This window comes from Aphelocoma coerulescens, chromosome 1, assembly GCF_041296385.1.
Source record: "Aphelocoma coerulescens isolate FSJ_1873_10779 chromosome 1, UR_Acoe_1.0, whole genome shotgun sequence".
NCBI classification, from domain to species: domain Eukaryota; kingdom Metazoa; phylum Chordata; class Aves; order Passeriformes; family Corvidae; genus Aphelocoma; species Aphelocoma coerulescens.
Genome location: NC_091013.1, coordinates 38,486,553 through 38,505,089, shown reverse-complemented (window position 1 = coordinate 38,505,089; position 18,537 = coordinate 38,486,553). Strand labels below are relative to the sequence as shown.

The following is an 18,537-nucleotide window of genomic DNA, read 5'->3' as shown; positions in this document are numbered from 1 at the left end:
CGTGACTGGCGCGGGGGGCTGTCACTCACGTGACGTCACGGCGGGATGAGCGGGCAGGCCGAGGTATGGCCGCGGCCGCTTCCAGTGGGCTGTGCCAGCGGGCGCTGCTGGCTCCCTGCGCCTGGCGTCCGTGGGGATGTGTGGGCTCCTGCAGCCCACCCTTCCCCTCTGAGGAGGCTCTGGAGCTGGGCAGGGCGGGCGGGCTGGGTGCGCTGCCGCCTCTGCCTTCCCGGGAGCGGTGCATCCATGGCTGGTGGGCAGCTGCAGCTGTGCCCGTCTCCGTGTGCAGGCGTCCGGCCGTCCCGCGTGTCCTGTGCCGTGCCCTTGTCCGGCATCTGCCATCCCCTCCCCGGCTGGAAGCGGCAGCTCGGCAGGGCCGCTGAGCACCTGCCTCGGCCTGGGCAGCTCCTCTCGGAGCGCTGCAAGGACCGCCTTCGGGAGACAGCAGTGGCTGAAGTGTGCTCCATCCCAGCCCCGGGCGGTCCTTTTTGCTCTCAGAAGCCACCACAGGGGCACGTGTGCTGCCCAGTCGCCGTTCATTCCGCAGAACATCAGCAGGTCTTGTGTCTGGACCCGCTCCTCCAGCTGTCTGCCGATGGAGGCCCTCTGTCTCCCTGGAGCTGGCTTTGTCTGTGCTGTCTCCTGGCCCTGGGGGAGGGTCAGTCCTTGCCTCTGTGCAGGCTGCTGCTTCGCTCAGTGGCTACCACAGAGTAATTTCAAAACGTTTGCTAGGCTGTGTCTTAATGTCACGTAGTCTTGTGGTTTAGGCAGCTAGTTAGGTCTGGAAAAGCTACACATAGAAATATAGAGACGGTCAGAATAATTTCAGTTTATTCTTTGAAGATAGGTATGGTTCATTTTCTAATGCAGAACATAAGGTGTGGAGTCATAAAGTGACTTGTGCATTATTGCATGGAAAATCTTTGAACCAGAGGTGCAGTTACTCGTTTAGTACTCTTAAACAGAAGAAATAATAACAGGCTTGCAATTTTGGTTCATTTCTTAATTGTCTGCTTTTTCTTTTTCTTTTTTTTTTTTTTTTTAAAGTAATATTGGGTTTTGTTTCATTTCTAGGTTCAAGTGAAAATACCTTTTGGAAACAAATACCTTGATGCTATCTTTTCTGTCCCAGAGAAGAAACCAACGTATGGAGTGATTCTTACTCATGGAGCTGGAGGAGATATGAACTTCCCTCAGTTAGTGTCCTTGGCAGACTATCTTGCATCCCATGGAGTTCTGTGCCTGCGGTTTACTTGTAAAGGCCTTAATGTTGCTTACAGGACTAAGGCTTTCAAAACAGTTGTGGTAAGGAGTGACCAAATTCTTAGAGCAAATCTTAGATCGATGGGTGCTGTCTTCCACGTTTCTTAAATTACAGCCAGAGATTAGTCAAGCAACAGTGGGGAAAATTAGAACCAATGTTTAGCTAAATGGAGCACTGTGTGTGAACAGAAACAGCGGAAGCAATTCTTAGATGGGCAACAGCTGGAACAGCTGCCACAAGTGTGCAGGTTTGAGTTCAGGGAGAAAGAAAAGCTTGACAAAAAGCAAGGGTGTTTAATAGGAAAACTTACAGCTTGCAAAAAAATGGAACAATTTAGGATGGAAGCGAGCGTGGTGATCTGGGAGGGCTTGGTAAGGGAAGGGAGATGAAGAGACAGCTTTGGAAGCAGTTTTGATAGAAGGAAGTTGATCTGAGAATTGTGCTGGATCTTAAAGGGTTGGCAGCTGGGAGAAATAGACTTTTGGGAAAGAGTAGGGGACTGGGTCACAGCAGGATTTGAAGCAAGAGAGATTGGGACTAGCATATGAGAGCCTTAGAACGTATGTAACCTTTGATTCCAAAATCAGTTTAAAGTGCTATCTGCATCTGTTTATCTCTTTCTCTTGCTACCTTATTAAGGCTGTCCTTATGTACCTAGGTTTTGCTAAAATGAGCAGCCTTTTGTTGCGAGAGCATCAGTTTAAGATTATCTCCCTGATCAGGAGCATGTTGGACGGAGTGGAATTTTTTTCCTGATTATCTAGGGACTTTTACTGGGACATAGGAGGCACTTTGCATCGAGCATGAGGCATTTTTATAGCAGAACAAAGTCCAGTTCTAAAGGAATTTTGTATGATGTCATTGTGATTATATGTACATTAATTTGAAATCAGACTTTGCTGTCTTAAATGTGGATCTCCATTCTTTTTTAAAGATGCATAATTTCTTTAATGCATTTATGTTAACATGCTGCTGTGTAAAGGTAATTTGAAGGCATCTGCTAAGGTAGCATCTGATTAGTTATCTCCTAAAACCTGAAAAAATGTTGCTGAATTTTATCTTTTCTGTTGGGCTTAACTGATCATGTCACAAACTTTTAATTGGAAATACATAACCCCAATGAAGGGCATTTTTGCTAACCTGCTTTGCCTTTTGATGGGCCAAGAGCGTGCATGGGTTCTGCTACTACCACTAAGTTGATACATAGTAATCACTTATGTGTTGGTAACTTGAGAGGGCATCTGATATTTCAGACTCGCTGAGAGCTAATGTGAAATTATGTTGTTGCTGCAAAATGTTATGAAACCATTTATGTGATAAAACCCAAAAGAGCGCCTTGTATGTGTCTGTTCTTTGTTTAATCTGCAGTGCTGAAAGAGCGTCCCATTTTGTGTTTAGTAGCTACAAACAGAAGAGATCCCCAGCTTCCCAGCTATCTTAATTCTGACTTGTAATGCTTTTCTTTCTCTCATTTCTTTAGGAATACTTGAAAATTTCTGATGATTATAAACTTTCTGGTGTTTTCCTTGCAGGTATTGTTTCTATTATCAATAATTTTCTGTCTCTTACTGTCTCTAATAATAGCAATCTGTAAGTATTCCAAGTCTGTCCCACTTTGGTGAGAAGTGAATGAGCCCTCCTTATGATACCATAGATCTTGCTGCAAAGGAGGGAAGAGCAATAGATTGTATTTTCCAGGTACTTTGGGAGAAAACTTCCTTGTCACAAATTACAGGACATGAGTTTTCTGATTATCCATGTGTACTTTTTAACTGCAGGTCTTGAAGAATTCTGATTACTAGTAAATGGAAAACAGTTTTCCCAAAACAGGTTTTGGTAATTAAAACCTAGTGGCAGATAAAAAAAGTCTGCTGTTATGTGAAAAGGGGAATAGATTAGGAATATCTTAGTAGGGGAAATTCTAAATTTTCTCTAAGTGAAACCAGATCAGTGCTGCTATAAGAATCAGCCACTTGTAACACTCAATTACAGTGCACTGTCAGTTCATATGCCTCCTCTTTGAGGAGATACTTTGATACTCCCTTGCTGTCACTGACTGACCTCATGTTACAAGCTCACACTTTTTTTTCTCCCTTCTACTTTTACTTTTAGGCTGAAGTTCAAGGTGTACATAAACACTTGCTGGATTTGTTTTGTGAGCAAAGTGACATTGAGCACAGAATTTTGTTTTGAATTTGAGCAAATTGAGGTTGAATGGTCAAGATAGTATCATGGCTACCTCAAATTTCCAGGCTCTGGAGCATAGTACCAGTCCCTCTCTTCCCTTGCCCCCAGGATGGGCTGTTGTTCCTTTCAGTATTGCAAAGGATCCCTATCCATTTATATTTTCTTTCTTTTTCCCTTCTTTTTTAAACAGGGGTGTAAATGTTATAACTAGACAAATATCTCAGCAGAAAATGTTGAAATTAGGATTAATGTTTTTCATGGAGTAGAACATCCCTAGCATTTCATACCACTGAAATACACTCAGTTGGATTGGTTTTGGGAGTTGTGTACTAAACCAGAATGCAGATGAGGTGACAGCAGATAATACTTTTTTTCTTTATTTCTGCGTGGGAGAAAGGCCGTTCCATGGGCTCACGAGCTGCTGCCTCTGTGGTACGTCAGCTGAGCCAGGATGATGATGATGATGGTTTCATTCAAGGTCTCGTGTGTTTATCTTACCCATTGCATCGACCCAAACTGCAGTCCAAGCTCCGGGATGAAGATTTATTACTTACCAGGTGTCCAGTGCTGTTTGTCTCAGGATCAGCAGACGAGATGTGTGAAAAAGTGAGTACCCTTGTAAATCCTGCCATGACAGGGCAGTCTGGAGGAGCAGCAATGAGCCTCAGTGATGTCTGTATTTCACCTGATTAACAGCCTTCCCTGAACAGGTGTCTTCTGAAGGAAGCCGTGGGTAGGAAACTTCATCAGACACAAGGAAGCCTGGCAGTGCTTTCTTTTGCTGCTTAAAACTTAATGGATGATCATGCTTGATCTTCCACTTTAGCATGCTCATCTTTGGGCCACTGAAATACCACTGATTTAAATAGTTTCAATAGGATTGCACAAATTAAAAGTGGGCTATGGAAGGAGTGAGTTATTTACTATTTTGTTTTAACCATTTCAAGTTACAAAACCTGTGCTGTGCCACCAATTTCACACTGGTCACATTGCCATGGCAAATTCTTCTAGCAAAGCAGTTCTACCCACAAGCCAGGCTTCTGTGGTAGAAAGTGATATTTTTGCAGAGATGAAGAGCAAGTGTGCAGAGGCAGGCAGGGATACTGCTTTTCTGCCTTGTTTTCTTGCAAACAGGTATCTGTTGTTCTTGAACAGGTCAGCTTGAATTTGGGGCTATGTGCAATTGGCATTTTTCATGCTTGGACAGTTTCTAAGGAGTCATAGTGCTTTTGTGAGGAGTTGTTGCTAAAATAAGTCAGGCTAGCAACCAGCAGATCCTTGGAGTGCCCTCTTAATGGGGGAATCTTCAACTTCGTGAGCTGGTTCTTAGATCTGTTTGCTGAGAAACTTCAACAGTGTCAAAGCCAGTCCCTAAGGAATTACACTGCTACTTGGCCTCTGTAGACAAATCTTTCTTCAGTTCTGTGTTTTTATTGCCAGCACTACCTTCTGACGGTAAAAATGGACTCCTTTGTCAGTATGGGGAGGGTGCCTGCACAGGGTTGTGCAGGCCTGTGCAGGTTTTGAAGTTCTAATTTTCTGCTATTCTCTGTTTGAGTGAGGGTGAAGCTTTGAGCAGATCCCAGTATTTATATCCTGGATAGATAATATATCCCATTTTCCTTTCAAGGTGTTTTTCATGTGCACACAGATCCATTTGGATTTTAGCAGCTGCCTATTATGCATTACACAGGCAAAGCAAGAGACATCTAGGAGTTTCAGAGCTTGTAGCAGCTGATTCTCTAATATCTGCATTCTTATTTTCTCCATAGCAATTGCTAGAAGGTGTGGTGAGCAAAATGAAAGCCCCTAAAAAAATCCATTGGATTGATAAAGCAAACCATGGGATGGCAGTCAAAGGACGAACAACAGAAGATGTCATGGAAGAAATAAATGCGCAAGTTTTTTCTTGGCTTAGAGAGAATGTTCAACTGGAGCACAAATAATTTGCAGTGTTCAAGCAGTATCTTCATTTAGTTTTTCCTAAATGTGACCAATAAGGGGTTTGTTTTTTTTGAGAGGCATATATTTTTTAAAACTGATCTTTTCAGAGGTCTAAGTGCAAGTGCAAATAAAGCTTTGTATGAATGAAAAAAATTACGCAAAACAATAAAGAACTTCTTGAAATAACAGAAAATATATCATGGCAGCATTGTTCTCTGTGTTTCTGTGCAAATAACCATATACAACACTTGGGGATGCAGAGGATTAAGTAATGCTTGTGACTAATATTTGAAGTAATATACTGGAAAAAATCTAATTGGACAATGTATCTTTAAGGGTCTTCAATTTCCAAGTATATTACTGATGCTGCACTCGCTTGCAATTAAAACTTACTTATTTGTAGGGTTCTGCCAGCACCTCCCCTGAGACTGGCGAGCCTACTCTGCCTTGGTGCTGTATGCTGGCACTCCCAGGTGCTTCAAAACCAGTGAGGCAGGGAGAGGAATCTCTGGTCGTTTACAGTGTCTGCCACCTTAGGGAGCCAGATTCTGCCTGTGTGGGAAGGAGGAGGTAATGCAGGCACAGCTGGGCACGTGGAGCAAAGAATATGGTTTTGTTCACGGTTTTGAGAAGTCCCCTTCAGCAATGTCCTTTGTGTAAAGGAGGCCCCTCTGATAAATAAAAACTCATAGAAGACGAATTGTGTTTAGTGATGGAGGAACTCCTGGAGCAGGAAGCAGTTCTGCATCCATTGTGACATACCACACAAGGCTTCTATCCTGAGGGCTCCGAAGAGGCAGGCCAGGGTCTGCACGTCATTACCCATTAGCAGGAGGAACTCAGGTCCCTGTCCGAGCTCTGACACTGGAGAGTAGATGAAACACTTTGTAGGTACTGGCAGCTACAGCCTTTTTCATTATGGGCTGTGAGTAACCTGTTGGTATAACCAGGCTTACAGCAATATTGGAATTGTGGTTTTCCTTCAGGTTAACAGGATTTATTACGAACCCCACAGCACTGTCTTTGAGATTGTCTCTGAAGGAACAAAGTTTGGTCTGAAAAAGATGCCTTTGGATGGATGGATCGATAGATGAGTAGGGGGGAAGATGTACAATTCTTGTCTGCCCTTTTCTGCTAGTGAAAAGACTGACTATAAACAAGCATGAGTAAAAAGTATCTGCATTTCTAAGGTAACTCAGGACAGGAACACATGACTGTTACAAACATGGTTTTTATTTAAAAAAGAAATTATAAAAATGTGTTTGAACATGCCACCACTGCATGATAAAAAGGAAATCAGGGGGCCTTTGTTTTCTTCCATATGTAGATCATGAAATGGTAAACTTTAAAATACCCACTGACATTACCCATGGGCATACTAATCCAGATTCTTCTTCTTTCTCTAAGAAGACAGTCTGAATGTATGTAAATTTTGAAAAAAATTATTTACTTCTGTCAGAGTTCATCTTTGGCCTGCAAGAAAGAAAGAATAAAGAAAGTTAAGAAAGAAAGTCAAGAAAGAAGAAACATGGTTCAGTTAACTGGAAGCTTAATTTTTCACTGTCTAGTCCTGCAAATGCATCAAGAAGTGTTTCTAAGTTCGATAGGTGTTAATGGCCTGGCCTGATAACTGATACTGTGGGGCACTGAGCAGCCCTGCTCCAGCGGGGCTGAATAGGAACAGAAGACACCCAGCACTTTACATTTAACTCTGCATGTTCTGTACCTTTTTTCGGTGGCAAGTGCATGGGAAAAGGTCATCATCAGGCTGCTGCACCTTCTCCATCCCATCTCTGATTTTTGGTTCACTCACTTGCAAGCTGGCATATTCCTAGTTTTAAAAAAAGGAAGGTATCATTAAATCATAAATTTTTTTAGATTGTACATCTGGTTGCCAATACTGCAGCAACTCAGGTGAGCCATTCTGTAACAACTCTGGGGCTACACAATGTGTTCCTGCAGACTCTGTCACAGACAGGGTGAGCAGACACTCAGCTGCAGACGGGAGCCCCTTTGGGTGCCTCCCTGGAGTTTGGTATCTCGGTGCTAATGCACAGATATTTTCAGCTGTGGTTCACAGGGTGTGTGTCTGATGTGGAATTCTTTGATCATTGTGGGCAACATATACTGGCAGATTAGATCAAGATTTATGGGATCTGACTGCCTCTCAAAGAGCTGGCGTAGTCTTAAGGGGTTTCATAGGATATAATTGAATAGAATGTTTGCAAACCAAAGGAAGATTTTAATTGCTGCTGCTTGCTTCGTGGCTTCAAGTTCAAGACTGGCCAACTTCCAGCAGCTCTGTTGCCCTGAATTCTCGCTGTGTGATTTCTATTTTTGTGCCAGTAGCCATTAAAAATATACTGACCTGGAAAAGTTTGAAATAGTAACAAAAAATGTGGTCTCCCATGAGATTGTTTCTTGCAAATTCTTGTCCAGATTTTGCAATATTTTTTGCCTGTTGAAGAAAATGAAAGTGTGGTTTATTGCTTTTATTGCCCAGAGCTAGTATTTATTTCAGGGTGCTACTGTTGATGGGGGAGTTACGTATGATGTTGACAGTTTAGAATAACTCAAATAAAACATTCTTTTTAAACGTTAAGGCATTGTTATGAAAATACTCTTTTTTTTCCTGAAGTTCAATTTGATTTCAAATTAAGGACAGTATTATGCATTTTTAAGCGTTTTCCCTGTTTGTAGAGTTGATGAAAATAATTTTCAAGTCCTTCTAATATTTTTTTGCTTTGTTTTAAAGAAATGCAATTTTTTCCTCTTCTAGAAACATCAGTGAGTACTTCTAAAGACATATTTTACCTCTTCATCATGATCTTTTGCCCACTGTAATTTTTCTAGCAGATCACTCAGGTCACTTTTAAATGGGATGTAATGTTTCCACGGCTGCAGCTCATTATAAAAGTGCTCATAGTAGATGGAGTCTTGCTTTAGCACCACACTGTTTCCTGCTAGTAGATAAGGCAATCTGTATGCTGCCACTGTGCCATCAATATTAATTTGGTATTTATACTGGAAAGAAAAGGACCAGAAGTTATTAAAAACCACAAGATGCCAGTGGCTGGGTTAGGTTATATTCTGAGGGCACTGGTGTTACTGACTTGCCGATATTGAGACATGTAGGACTGGCTAGGCAAGCATCAATGTCTAAGAAGCTTTTATTATCTACTTTGGAATTCGTCACAGTGCAGGGTACACAGAGCTTCATCAATTAAGTTCTCCGGGAATTCTTAGGCGCTCATCCTCGGATGTGAGGGTAGATGTGCCACTTCATCCACTGATTTTCCCACTATGTTAGTTATGTTAGTAGTCCTGATCGCTGAATCAGGAAAAAGAAATAAAAAGGAACTTGAAGTTACATAGATTACACAAGGTTCTACAGAACCTTTAGGTGTAAGTCAGACATTATTATCCTGAGTGTAAGAGCTACATAGCAGTTAATCCCACTGGAGGTATGTCTAGTCATGCTTGTTACTGGTGGTGTCCTGAAAAACTAAAAATCACTTTATTATCAATAATACAAACTAAGTTATTTGATAATGGGAAACAGTGAGAACTGAGTTCTATGAAAAATTATTAGCAGCTTACCTTAAAAAAATCAAAAAACGAAATGTGCTTAACAATAGGGCCATAGAGGCTTTCATCATGTTTAAAGAAAAAAAAGTTTGTGAAAGCAGCATCTATGATCTCTGGATATCTCCTGCTGAGTTTTACAAGCTCAAGCCTCTCTTTGCGGCTGTCACGTCCTCTCCAGAAGGCTGTGGTATTCTTGTCTTCCCACAATGGGCCAGTGTTTGCCTGGACTGACATCATATCCAGACTGACTCTGCAGGAGAAAGAAGTGATTTAATAGTGAAGCCTACTGGAAACTAATTTTTAAAGTGCAATTACTTAAACAAGTTCACAGTACCCACAGACAAAGAGCAAAGATGAAGGTAAGTCATGAGCACACCACGCTGTGTTACTGTAAAAGTCATTTGCAGCAATAGAAACAGATAATGAATGTTAAGTTCATAGGCATGTGGCATGACAGCATCAGTTCAACAACATGGCATGTAGAAAGAGTACCTGTCAGCTGTCATGGAAAAAAGTAGGTAAAAGTGGATATGGTTGCCAGACAGGTGAAGGTGATGCAGGATAATGTATCTTGCTTAATACAACATACTGAACGTCCTTTAAAATGTTGAGAAATTAAAACACATAAACTGAGAGGGCAAGGGATAGCAAATTTAGAAAAAGTCTTGATAAAAAAAAATGGAACCTGAACTAAATGCAGTGAAATGATAAACAAGTTCAAGATGGATTACAAAGATCCCCCTTAGAGGCTATCTTTGTAGTGTTTCAAGACAGAACAGAGCAGTTGCCAAGGCTAGTTATGGTCAATAATCAAGGTGGGAGATGGTAGCTCCTAGTACAAGAATTCTAGCTATGTTGGGATATGAAAGGTGCACAAAAACAGGATTCTAGCAAAATCAGGAAAGAAAGACACCTGGCCAGTTGTCAACAAGTTCATGGGGGGAGAAACAAAGCAAACAAATCAAATGCCTAGCCTTGAAACACTTTTAAGTGCTATTTTCAGTGACTTGACCATGTTTGGATAAATTTAGATTTTTGAAATGAAACAGTGAAGTATAATGTCAATATATTGATTACACAGTTACTGCCTACCTAGGCAGTAACCTAGGGTGCCAGTGTCTCAATGAGTAAATGAAAACAGTTAATATACTGTTAAGTCACAGATCTCTATGGAAGATCATTCACTGTGAATTTTGTGAAGAGTTTAAGCCATTTCTTACCGTCCCATAGTCTCCAAAACTGAGTCTGTTAAGTCATATGTTGGCATGACAATGTCTTTTGACTCACTGGACCCACACCATGAGAAAATCGGGTGCAAGTTCTGTGGGGGCTTCCTTTTCTCCAGAGGCCAGTCCCCCAAATTTACAAAAAATTCTACATCTGGCATTTTCACCTGAACAGAAACAAAGTAGGTACAAATGCAGTTTAACACAGAACAGTATTCTGCTGGCATTGCGCATTTTTTAAACAATCTAAGAGGAAAAAATAGCCAGGTGTCTAATATACTTAATGTACCTGTAATAAATCACTGAAGTTTAGAAACCTGTTAGAAGTACTGAGACCATAGAGCAAAGCCTACAAAATAGTATTTTTTTAAAAAAGATTTGTAAAAAGTCACATAAGGCATAGGAGCACCCTTTTTAGAGGATGGTTTCCTGTTATACTTTACATGACTGACCACACAATCATTTTATCAGGCTAGCACTGGGACCTAGTCAGCAACTGTATAGCTCTAAGGTAAGTTGGATCACCTTGTTACTATATGGAAAATTGCTGCTGGGTGGTAAATCAGTTTTCTGTCACATCAGTGATCTGATTCACCCTATGTCTGCAGGATGCCTAAATCCAACAGAAGAGAAGAAACAGAAATAAACAGCCATGATGGGAAGACCACATCTAGTCAGCACTCTGGTTAATTATTAAGCATAACATCATCACTTATTTAAAATATTTGGTAGTGTAGAACCATACCTGAAATCACCGTCGCAGCCAAAAAGCAAGCAAAATACTGTCGATGGCCAGGAAGCAGGACAGAGGGCATAATTTTGCTGCTATATGAAACTGTAATGCCTATATTAAGGCATTAATGCCCCTATATTAAGCACTGTGTGTGGTTTGAGTATGTTCAGGTGAAGTAAAAAAAGGTACAAAGAAAGGCAGCTTTGTAGTTTTCCAAAGAAAGGACCAGCTGCCTTGTGAGGAGACACTGAAAATGGTGGGACAGTTCCGTTTGGAGAGCAAAAGAAAAAACATGACATATGGCTGAGTTTTACAGAACCCTGAAGGCACATAAAAGGTCAGTGCAGATCCAATGTCATAGCTCACTCTCTTCATTTCATTTTTAAAAATATACATCTCCAATACATCCCCCTCAGTTACCTCTTTCAAAGCAAAATAAATTAATAATTTGCCAAATATCAAACATTCTTCTAAATAGTGGAAGATACTACCTTCTTTTCAGTGTGTTTGCCACACCAGTCTAATGCTCAGCACTAAGCTTCATTACTACAGTGCCATCTAATGGTTGTAATGGGCATAAACCCCTACAAATTGTATTTTCTACACATCTCAGCGGCAGAATCACTCAGCAGCTTAAATCTTCTTCTCCAACCATCTACTGTCACTCAGTGACACTGTCCTAATAGAATTTCTTGAAGTATTTAACGGGACTGAGACAAACTGTGTTTTCTAGATCTGTACACAGCTTCTGGTTTTGGAGTTAGCAATCCTTCTTTGACGTTTAGTCTGAAGTCCTTAGATGCAATTTAACTCCATTATTTCTTGTCCAACACTACTGACACCAAGAACAGTTTACTTCCATCTTCCAGAGAACAATCTTTTAGAAAATTGCAGGCTACATTTATGTCTTTCCTTAGACATCATGTCCTCCCTTAGACAATGTCAGATGAAAGAAACCCCACTTATGTTCATTTGTACATTTAGTCACCTGTCCCATTTTCCTGTGCCATATTAGTTCAGCAACGTTAGCAATTGAGCAATCCTTAAAGTGTGACACCCAAAGGCAGACAGAGTAGCATAACTGATCCATTACTAATCCTGAGGATAGTGGAAAGGTTACTTGACATTTCTTTCACGTGTTATGTTAACTTGTGTTTAGCTTTTTGCAGCAGTGTGCCACTGCTGAGTCACAGTACACCAGTGACACTGTAACCTTCACACTTTTCTGCAGAAAATAACCGCTCACTCCCTGTTTTAAACAGCTGCCATAACTATATCACTTCTCCAGCATTTGTGTATTATCCTGCTTTTGTCACTTAATTTTTATCTATTTTTCCATAAATTTCTCTTGTTAAGAAAATTTAAAATTATGATGCTGTAACATGAGGTGCTTGAAGGTTCTTTCATTTTTGTTATCTGAAAATTCAATAAGTGTATTCTCTAGTCCATCATTCAGTCAAAATACAACTAGTTATCAAATGGTGACTGAACCTACAATAAATCTCTGAAGAATATTTTTATGACACCTTTCATGTCTCTGGAAGCATTGGCAACTATTATTTAAGTAAGTCCTTCCAAGCAGATTACATTAGTTTCTTCTGTGCAGAGTTTTTTACCTTGTTTGTGAAAAGCTTTTGAAACTTAGCCCCAAAAGCCTAAAATAAAGATACTTGACATCATAATAGAAATGTATTACCTTGTTATAAAAAGGAATTTTACTACTGTGGCATATTTTATGATAAATCCATGTTGTTTCATACCAATACCTTATCTTTCAGCTACTTATAAATAATGTGTTTGTTTTTATTAATTTTTTAAGAAAGCTTTTTAGGTGAAGAACTCCATACTGCAGTAGTTCCTCTCTCTTATTTCTCCTCTTTTTAAAAGAAAAAACACTTTGTCTTTTTACAGTCAAAATAGATATTAACTTGGCTATCCTTCTTATTTCTCTTACTATTCTTTTTATGTAAAAATGACATATTTGTGTGTGCTGAAACTTCAGCCCAGCTATATTCTGTCACTGTGTACATAATGTCAGGGTTTTTTCAGCATTTCCCTAGGAAAGAGTCTGTGTGCCGCTTTTTTCTTGTACATCAAAGGAGTTTCCCCCCACACCACCTGCTGGGGTTTTGTTACTCCTTCTCAGTGGAATTTAATGGAGAACAACATACGTTCCCTATTTTTTTAAGCCATCCTGTAAAATGTACTTGCAGAGACAGAATTTTCTATAATATGTTACAGGATGATTTATTTAGTCTGCAGAAAAAAAACCAAAACAAACAATACACCTTGTCCTGGCTTATCAAAATCACCTATAAAAGCCTGCTATTCAATTAACTTTTGTGATACTCCAATCAGATGGCATTCTAGAACATGACAGCTTCAAACTTAAGGAAAATCCATGACCTTTCCATAATTAATCAACAAGTAAGAGTTTTTTAACAGAAACAGCAACAAATATACTGAAGTGTATTTAAGCCCAGGCTTCTATAAATTCGGACATGCAGAATAAGTGGCTGTACAGATGTACTCACTTTTCTTGTCAAAGAAAGCAGTATGGCATCCATGAAAATTCTGAAGCCAACATGTTCCCCATATGTCTTTATATAAACCTGAAAATAAACAAAGGTTTTACTGGGTGATTTCATTCCAGAGAACGGCTGGCACAATTCAGAGCTCTTTTAATCGCTTAGTAACTCATCAGACAGATTGTATGGCTGTATAGATTTATGAATCAGCTGGGAAGCAACAGAAATCACAGAAAAGTGATAAATAAATAAAATAAAATAATAAAAATTAAAAATTACAAGCTTTGCTTGCTTTTGCAAATGTTTGAGGTCTGTTTCATGGAAACAGAAACTGTTGCTTATTTCTGTGGTGTTCCATTCTTCTAATTTCTGTATAAAACTCCACTGAAGTAAGTACAGCTTTGTAATAAAGAACTGTAGCTCTGATCCTCAGTGCAGCTAAAAATGGTATTTCTTTACCTCAGAATTATGCATGATGTAATTTATTGATGCACTTCAAATTAGATGATCATGACACCTCACAGCAGTACTGCTCAGAGAACGGGAAACTGAATTAGCATTTAGGAGTCTTGGGTGCGTGCCCAGTACTTATATTGATTGGCTGGAAAGTAATTTGCTTTCACTGTGTTTCAGCTGTTACATGGATAAAAAAGCACTTACAAAGCAGGACAGATATTGCTGAGCTCATACACAAACTGCAAAGTAGTCAAGGACAGAGAAGCAAGCAAAGTCTTGTTCTTAAAGAACAGACTACAAGAAGCATTCACAACTGGGAACAGACGAACTGCCCAGTTAACATGGCTTGCCACCAAATTCCCATATGGACTTCAGATCAACCCATTCCATACCTCATTGTCTTTGATGGTGTAGTGACACAAACTCTGTCTTTGTCCAAACCTCTGTGGAATTTCTTTTGCAATCTTATCTGGGTCAACAGTGGGAAAATTTGCTAGGTCTCTCTGAATCTGTGGAATGGTTTGAGGGCAGTTCATCTCTTCCAGCCACGCACTGCTCTCCTCCTGAGGGCAGTCACAGTTTTCATGGTAAACAGGTCCTATTGGGAACACAATTATTATTTAATAAGTCATAATATTGAGCTTTTGAGATCACAGAAGAGGGTCAGACACTGAACATTCATTGCTTAGGGCCAAAACTTCAGCAACTCTAAATGGACATCTCTGAAAATTTTTTTAACTCTAATGGAGTCATGTCAACCTACATCAACTTCTGTGTGAGACCCCACATGTATTTATTAGGCAACAGCTTCACAGCATTTGCTTCCTTTTATTATTTTGAATACTATGCGTAGGACACATACAATGAATCCGTAATTCCAACGGGATTTGATAGTCCAGAGAAGCACTGAGGTCCCAAAGAATCCTATGCTTGTAGTAGAAGACATTCTGGGACACACTTTGTGAGCCATGGTAGGAAACCTGTGTGTAGAGGTGCCTCTTACCTTTTAAAATGTATGGAGACTTTGCAACATGCTTATCTCCAGTTTTGACTTCTATCCTCAGGCTTTTGTAGCTTGCATACATCCTGTATCTCACGAGGAAGGAACCATCTTTCCTGTCCAATACTTGCACACCAACACGAGTGAACTGTTCTTCAGGAGCAGTGATCTTCACCTGGAATGCATTTTCACCTGGTGATGAAGTGAACCTACCCAGAGAATAAGTGGGAACATAATAAACAAAGGAAACATATATAAGATTTCTTAGTCTGGTCCATTCCTCTGCAGGCCAACAGATTTCCAGTGACTTCTCTGAACCACGTTAGGCCCCTACAAACACATGCTAATGTTCACAATCAAGGTGTGATTTTTCCAAAGAGAATTTTGGTAGGCTACCTAAAAAGTCTCATGCCATTAGAAGCATTAGATATCAAAAAGGTTCCAATCAGCCATGAGCGCAGCTCCAAAATTCACTTGGCACCCTACACTTGGTGCCCTACTGGAAATACAGTCTTTGACTATAAGGGAACAAAGCACCTTTAAAAAGCCAGCACAGCTTTTGATTGGTAGCAGCTCAAGTGTAAAATGATGGGAAGGTAGAGAGCATGCAGATAAATGGATCTTGGTGGATATATCTTCGTGTCCTTTCCTGTAGGGACAGAACAAGGGCAATGGTTTTAAAGTGAAAAAGGGTAGATTTGGTTAGATATAAGTAAGAAATCATTTACAATGAAGGTGGTGAGACACAGAAACAGGTTGCCCAGAGAACTTGTGCATGCACCATCAGTAGAACTGTTCAGGGTCAAGCTGGACAAAGCTTTGAGCAACCTGGACTACTGGAAGTTGTCCCTGCCCATGGCAAGGGGGTTGGAATGAGATGATCTTTAAAAGTCTCTTCCAACCCAAACCATTCTACAATTCTATTAAAAAAAATACTAGAGCAACTTTCATTTTAGCAGGTTAGTAAGTCTATTATTTTACATTGAGAAGCAAAATGTTTTCAGATTACCTTATTTTCCAGGTATTATTTAAGGAAATAAAGAACAAAGTTAAACTTCTTAATCATTATGGTAGCTTATAAGGGGAAAAAAAGCAGGGAAAAACATTATAGAGGGATCAGATAATTCAGTGTGCAAATGAGATATTTTGGTAAAATTCACCATACACCAAACATAGAAAAACTTCCATAAAAGCAAATAAAATAATCTGAATAATCATGAATTTATCACATATCACTGAGGTATTAACAAAGTTGGTGTGGTCAAAATGCTGACAACTTCTTTCCACCTTTCTTCCATCTCTTTAAATATAGTCCCAAGTATTTAAGGAGAGCCTGGGATAGAGAAAGGTGGTGGGAGTAGCCGAATTAGGGGTTTACAGCCCAAGATCCTGGTCACCTTTCCTAAAACTTACTCGAGTCCAGACATACTCGAGAGCTGCCAGTTCAATTAAATGCAAGAAATATTTACTACCCGAATTAAGCTGAACTGGCAGCTTCCGTACTCACACAAGCCATGGCACACCTAATCTGGATGACCTTGATGGAGCATTCTGAGCTCCTACCTAGGCTGTATGACCAGTTTTCCTACAGGAATGGAAAGCAATGAGCATCCTCTGAAAATCACAGAATCAGAGTTGTTAGGGTTGGAAAGGACCACTGCAGATCATCTAGTCCAATCCCCCTGCCAAGGCAGGGTCACCTGCAGCAGGTGACACAGGAACGTGTCCAGGAGGGTTTGCAATGTCTCCAGAGAGGGAAACTCCACAGCCTCCCTGGGCAGCCTGTTCCAGTGCTCTGCCACCCTCAGAGGAAAGTTTTTCCTCATGGTGAGGTGAAATTTCTTGTATTTTGGTTTATGGCCATTGCTCCTCGTCCTACTTCATTCCTATGAAGTTTACCTACTGGCCTATGGAGTAATTCCTAAATTATTCTACTAATCTTGCACCTCGGCATGTAGGAGAAATACGACTGCTCCTAACAGTGGAAAGCAGCAGGCTGCCTGAGCCTAACAAATTAAATGTATTAGTCACTGCTAAAGTTTTGACAAAGGAGAATAAATAATGAATTTTTCCACTGACTAACACGTATGTTTTGCTGCTGAACATTTTCATCCTCTTATCTCATCCCCTCGCGCCGTTATTTGATACTCCTTGAAAAGATTAATAAGCTCTTGCCAAGTGATATACAGAAAGAGTCACGTAGGGAGCTTTTAGCCTGCCCTTTCAACAAGAAAATCGCAATCCTCTCGGTTTGACCCTGCCCACAATCTCCCCGAAAAGCCGCCGCCGCCCTCACCTCAGCCCTTCGGCGTCCACGGCCTGCACGTAGAAGTACCGTGCGGGGAGCGCGGCCGCGGCGCGCAGCCCGGGCCCCCACACGGCGCTGCGCTCGGCGCTCGGCCGCCCGCCCCCGCCCGCGGCCGCCGCCGCGGCTCCCAGGGCGAGGCACAGCGGCCACAGCGCACGCATCGGCAGCGCTGGCCCCGACGGACCGACACCGCCGGCACCGACCTCCCGCCCTCCCCCGCCGCCGGGCAGTCCCGCCCCCGGCGCGGCTCCGTGGGGCGGGGCAGCGGCATCGCGGGGCGGCGCTGCCGAGAGGCGCCGGCCGGTTGGGAGGCGCGGGGTGAACCCCCGGGAATTACCGGGAGCATGGGAAGCATCGAGGACAGCTGGCTCTCCCCGCGGCCCTGATTTACACATCCGGACATCTCTGCGCCGCTGTTTAACCCGTGCCATGAGCTGAAGTTCCTCGCCCCCCCGCCCACCAGCCTCCCTTCACTCCGTTCCCAAACGTCAGGGTGGGAAATGGAGTTTACAATCAGGAAAATGTTTTTTCAAAATTCTCCTCAAAGCAGCTGAAGGTGAAGAGCTTCTTTACGCTGAGGGTGGCAAAGCCTTGGAACAGGCTGCTCATGGAGGCCGTGGAGTCTCCGTCTCCGGAGACATTCCAAACCCACTGTGTTCCCATGCCACCGCCTCCAGGTGACCCGGCCTTGGCAGGGGGGCGGATTAGATGATCTCCCGAGGTCCCTTCCAACGCTAAAAGTTTTGTGACTCTGTGGTGTGTGGCTGCCGGTAGTGCAGATCTTGGAATGTCTGGAGCAGAGGTGAAGGGGCACCTCACCTGCTGCCACCAGGGCAATCACCCAGCGCAGGCCTTTGGTGATTCCATGGCCCTTTGTCTGCCAAGTAATCCAGCCTCCAATTGCAGAGAGCTAGTCCCAAACACTAATGCTATTCTTAACTACATACAGAATCATTTAGGTTGGAAAAGACCTCTAAGAGTATGGGGTCCAACTGTTAACCTAGCACTGCCGACTCCACCATGTCCGTGAGCACCACATCTACACATCTTTTAAATGCTTCCAGGGATGGTGACTCAACCACTTCCCTGGGCAGCCTGTTCCACTGCTTCACAACTCTTTCAGCGGAGAAATTTTTCCCAAAATCCAGTCTAAACCCTTCCCTGGTGCAACTTCAGGCCATTTCCTCTCATCGCTTACCTACTTGAAAAACCAACACCCGCCTCACTACAACCTCCTTTCAGGTAGGTTGTACAAACACATACCCCAATGCTTTTCTTTGTCAACATTTAGCTACAGAAACTT

General features: G+C 41.7%; 2 protein-coding genes across 6 annotated transcripts; one reads left to right on the top strand and one right to left on the bottom strand.

Annotated features, from left to right (window-relative positions):
• Positions 1-5,590, top strand: TEX30 (testis expressed 30). Of its 4 annotated transcripts, none has more exons than XM_069007610.1 (5): positions 1-63; positions 1,075-1,305; positions 2,745-2,796; positions 3,849-4,057; positions 5,224-5,590. In XM_069007610.1, exons 1-5 carry the CDS (start codon positions 46-48, stop codon positions 5,395-5,397), a joined length of 684 nt encoding a protein of 227 aa, XP_068863711.1. In that variant the 5' UTR covers positions 1-45; the 3' UTR covers positions 5,398-5,590. The 4 variants fall into 4 exon arrangements, with proteins under 4 accessions (XP_068863711.1, XP_068863698.1, XP_068863688.1 ...); XM_069007597.1 differs by lacking the exon at positions 1-63 and adding an exon at positions 87-558 and having other exon boundaries at positions 3,930-4,057; XM_069007587.1 differs by lacking the exon at positions 1-63 and adding an exon at positions 88-558.
• A 1,020-nt stretch (positions 5,591-6,610) lies between these two features.
• POGLUT2 (protein O-glucosyltransferase 2) lies at positions 6,611-17,432 on the bottom strand. Of its 2 annotated transcripts, none has more exons than XM_069007562.1 (10): positions 17,223-17,432; positions 14,930-15,135; positions 14,319-14,524; positions 13,477-13,554; positions 10,204-10,376; positions 8,996-9,233; positions 8,210-8,419; positions 7,764-7,853; positions 7,122-7,226; positions 6,611-6,868 (listed from the first exon to the last, which is right to left on the bottom strand). In XM_069007562.1, the coding sequence occupies exons 1-10, from the start codon at positions 17,393-17,395 to the stop codon at positions 6,851-6,853; spliced, it is 1,497 nt and encodes a 498-aa protein (XP_068863663.1). In that variant the 5' UTR covers positions 17,396-17,432; the 3' UTR covers positions 6,611-6,850. The 2 variants fall into 2 exon arrangements, with proteins under 2 accessions (XP_068863663.1, XP_068863673.1); XM_069007572.1 differs by having other exon boundaries at positions 14,930-15,101; positions 17,223-17,430.
• Between the last annotated feature and the right edge of the window lie 1,105 nt (positions 17,433-18,537).

Bases quoted from the DNA above. Each gene is read 5' to 3' on its own strand.
- TEX30 (XM_069007587.1), top strand. From the start codon at position 247: ATGGCTGGTGGGCAGCTGCAGCTGTGCCCGTCTCCGTGTGCAGGCGTC. The intron at 1,306-2,744 runs GTAAGGAGTGAC...TCATTTCTTTAG, and splicing joins AGGCTTTCAAAACAGTTGTG to GAATACTTGAAAATTTCTGA. The intron at 4,058-5,223 runs GTGAGTACCCTT...TTTTCTCCATAG, and splicing joins CAGACGAGATGTGTGAAAAA to CAATTGCTAGAAGGTGTGGT.
- POGLUT2 (XM_069007562.1), bottom strand. From the start codon at position 17,395: ATGCGTGCGCTGTGGCCGCTGTGCCTCGCCCTGGGAGCCGCGGCGGCG. The intron at 8,420-8,995 runs GTAAGCTGCTAA...TTTTCTTTCCAG, and splicing joins CGTTTTTTGATTTTTTTAAG to TATAAATACCAAATTAATAT. The intron at 7,854-8,209 runs GTAAAATATGTC...TTTCTTCAACAG, and splicing joins CAAAAGATCATGATGAAGAG to GCAAAAAATATTGCAAAATC.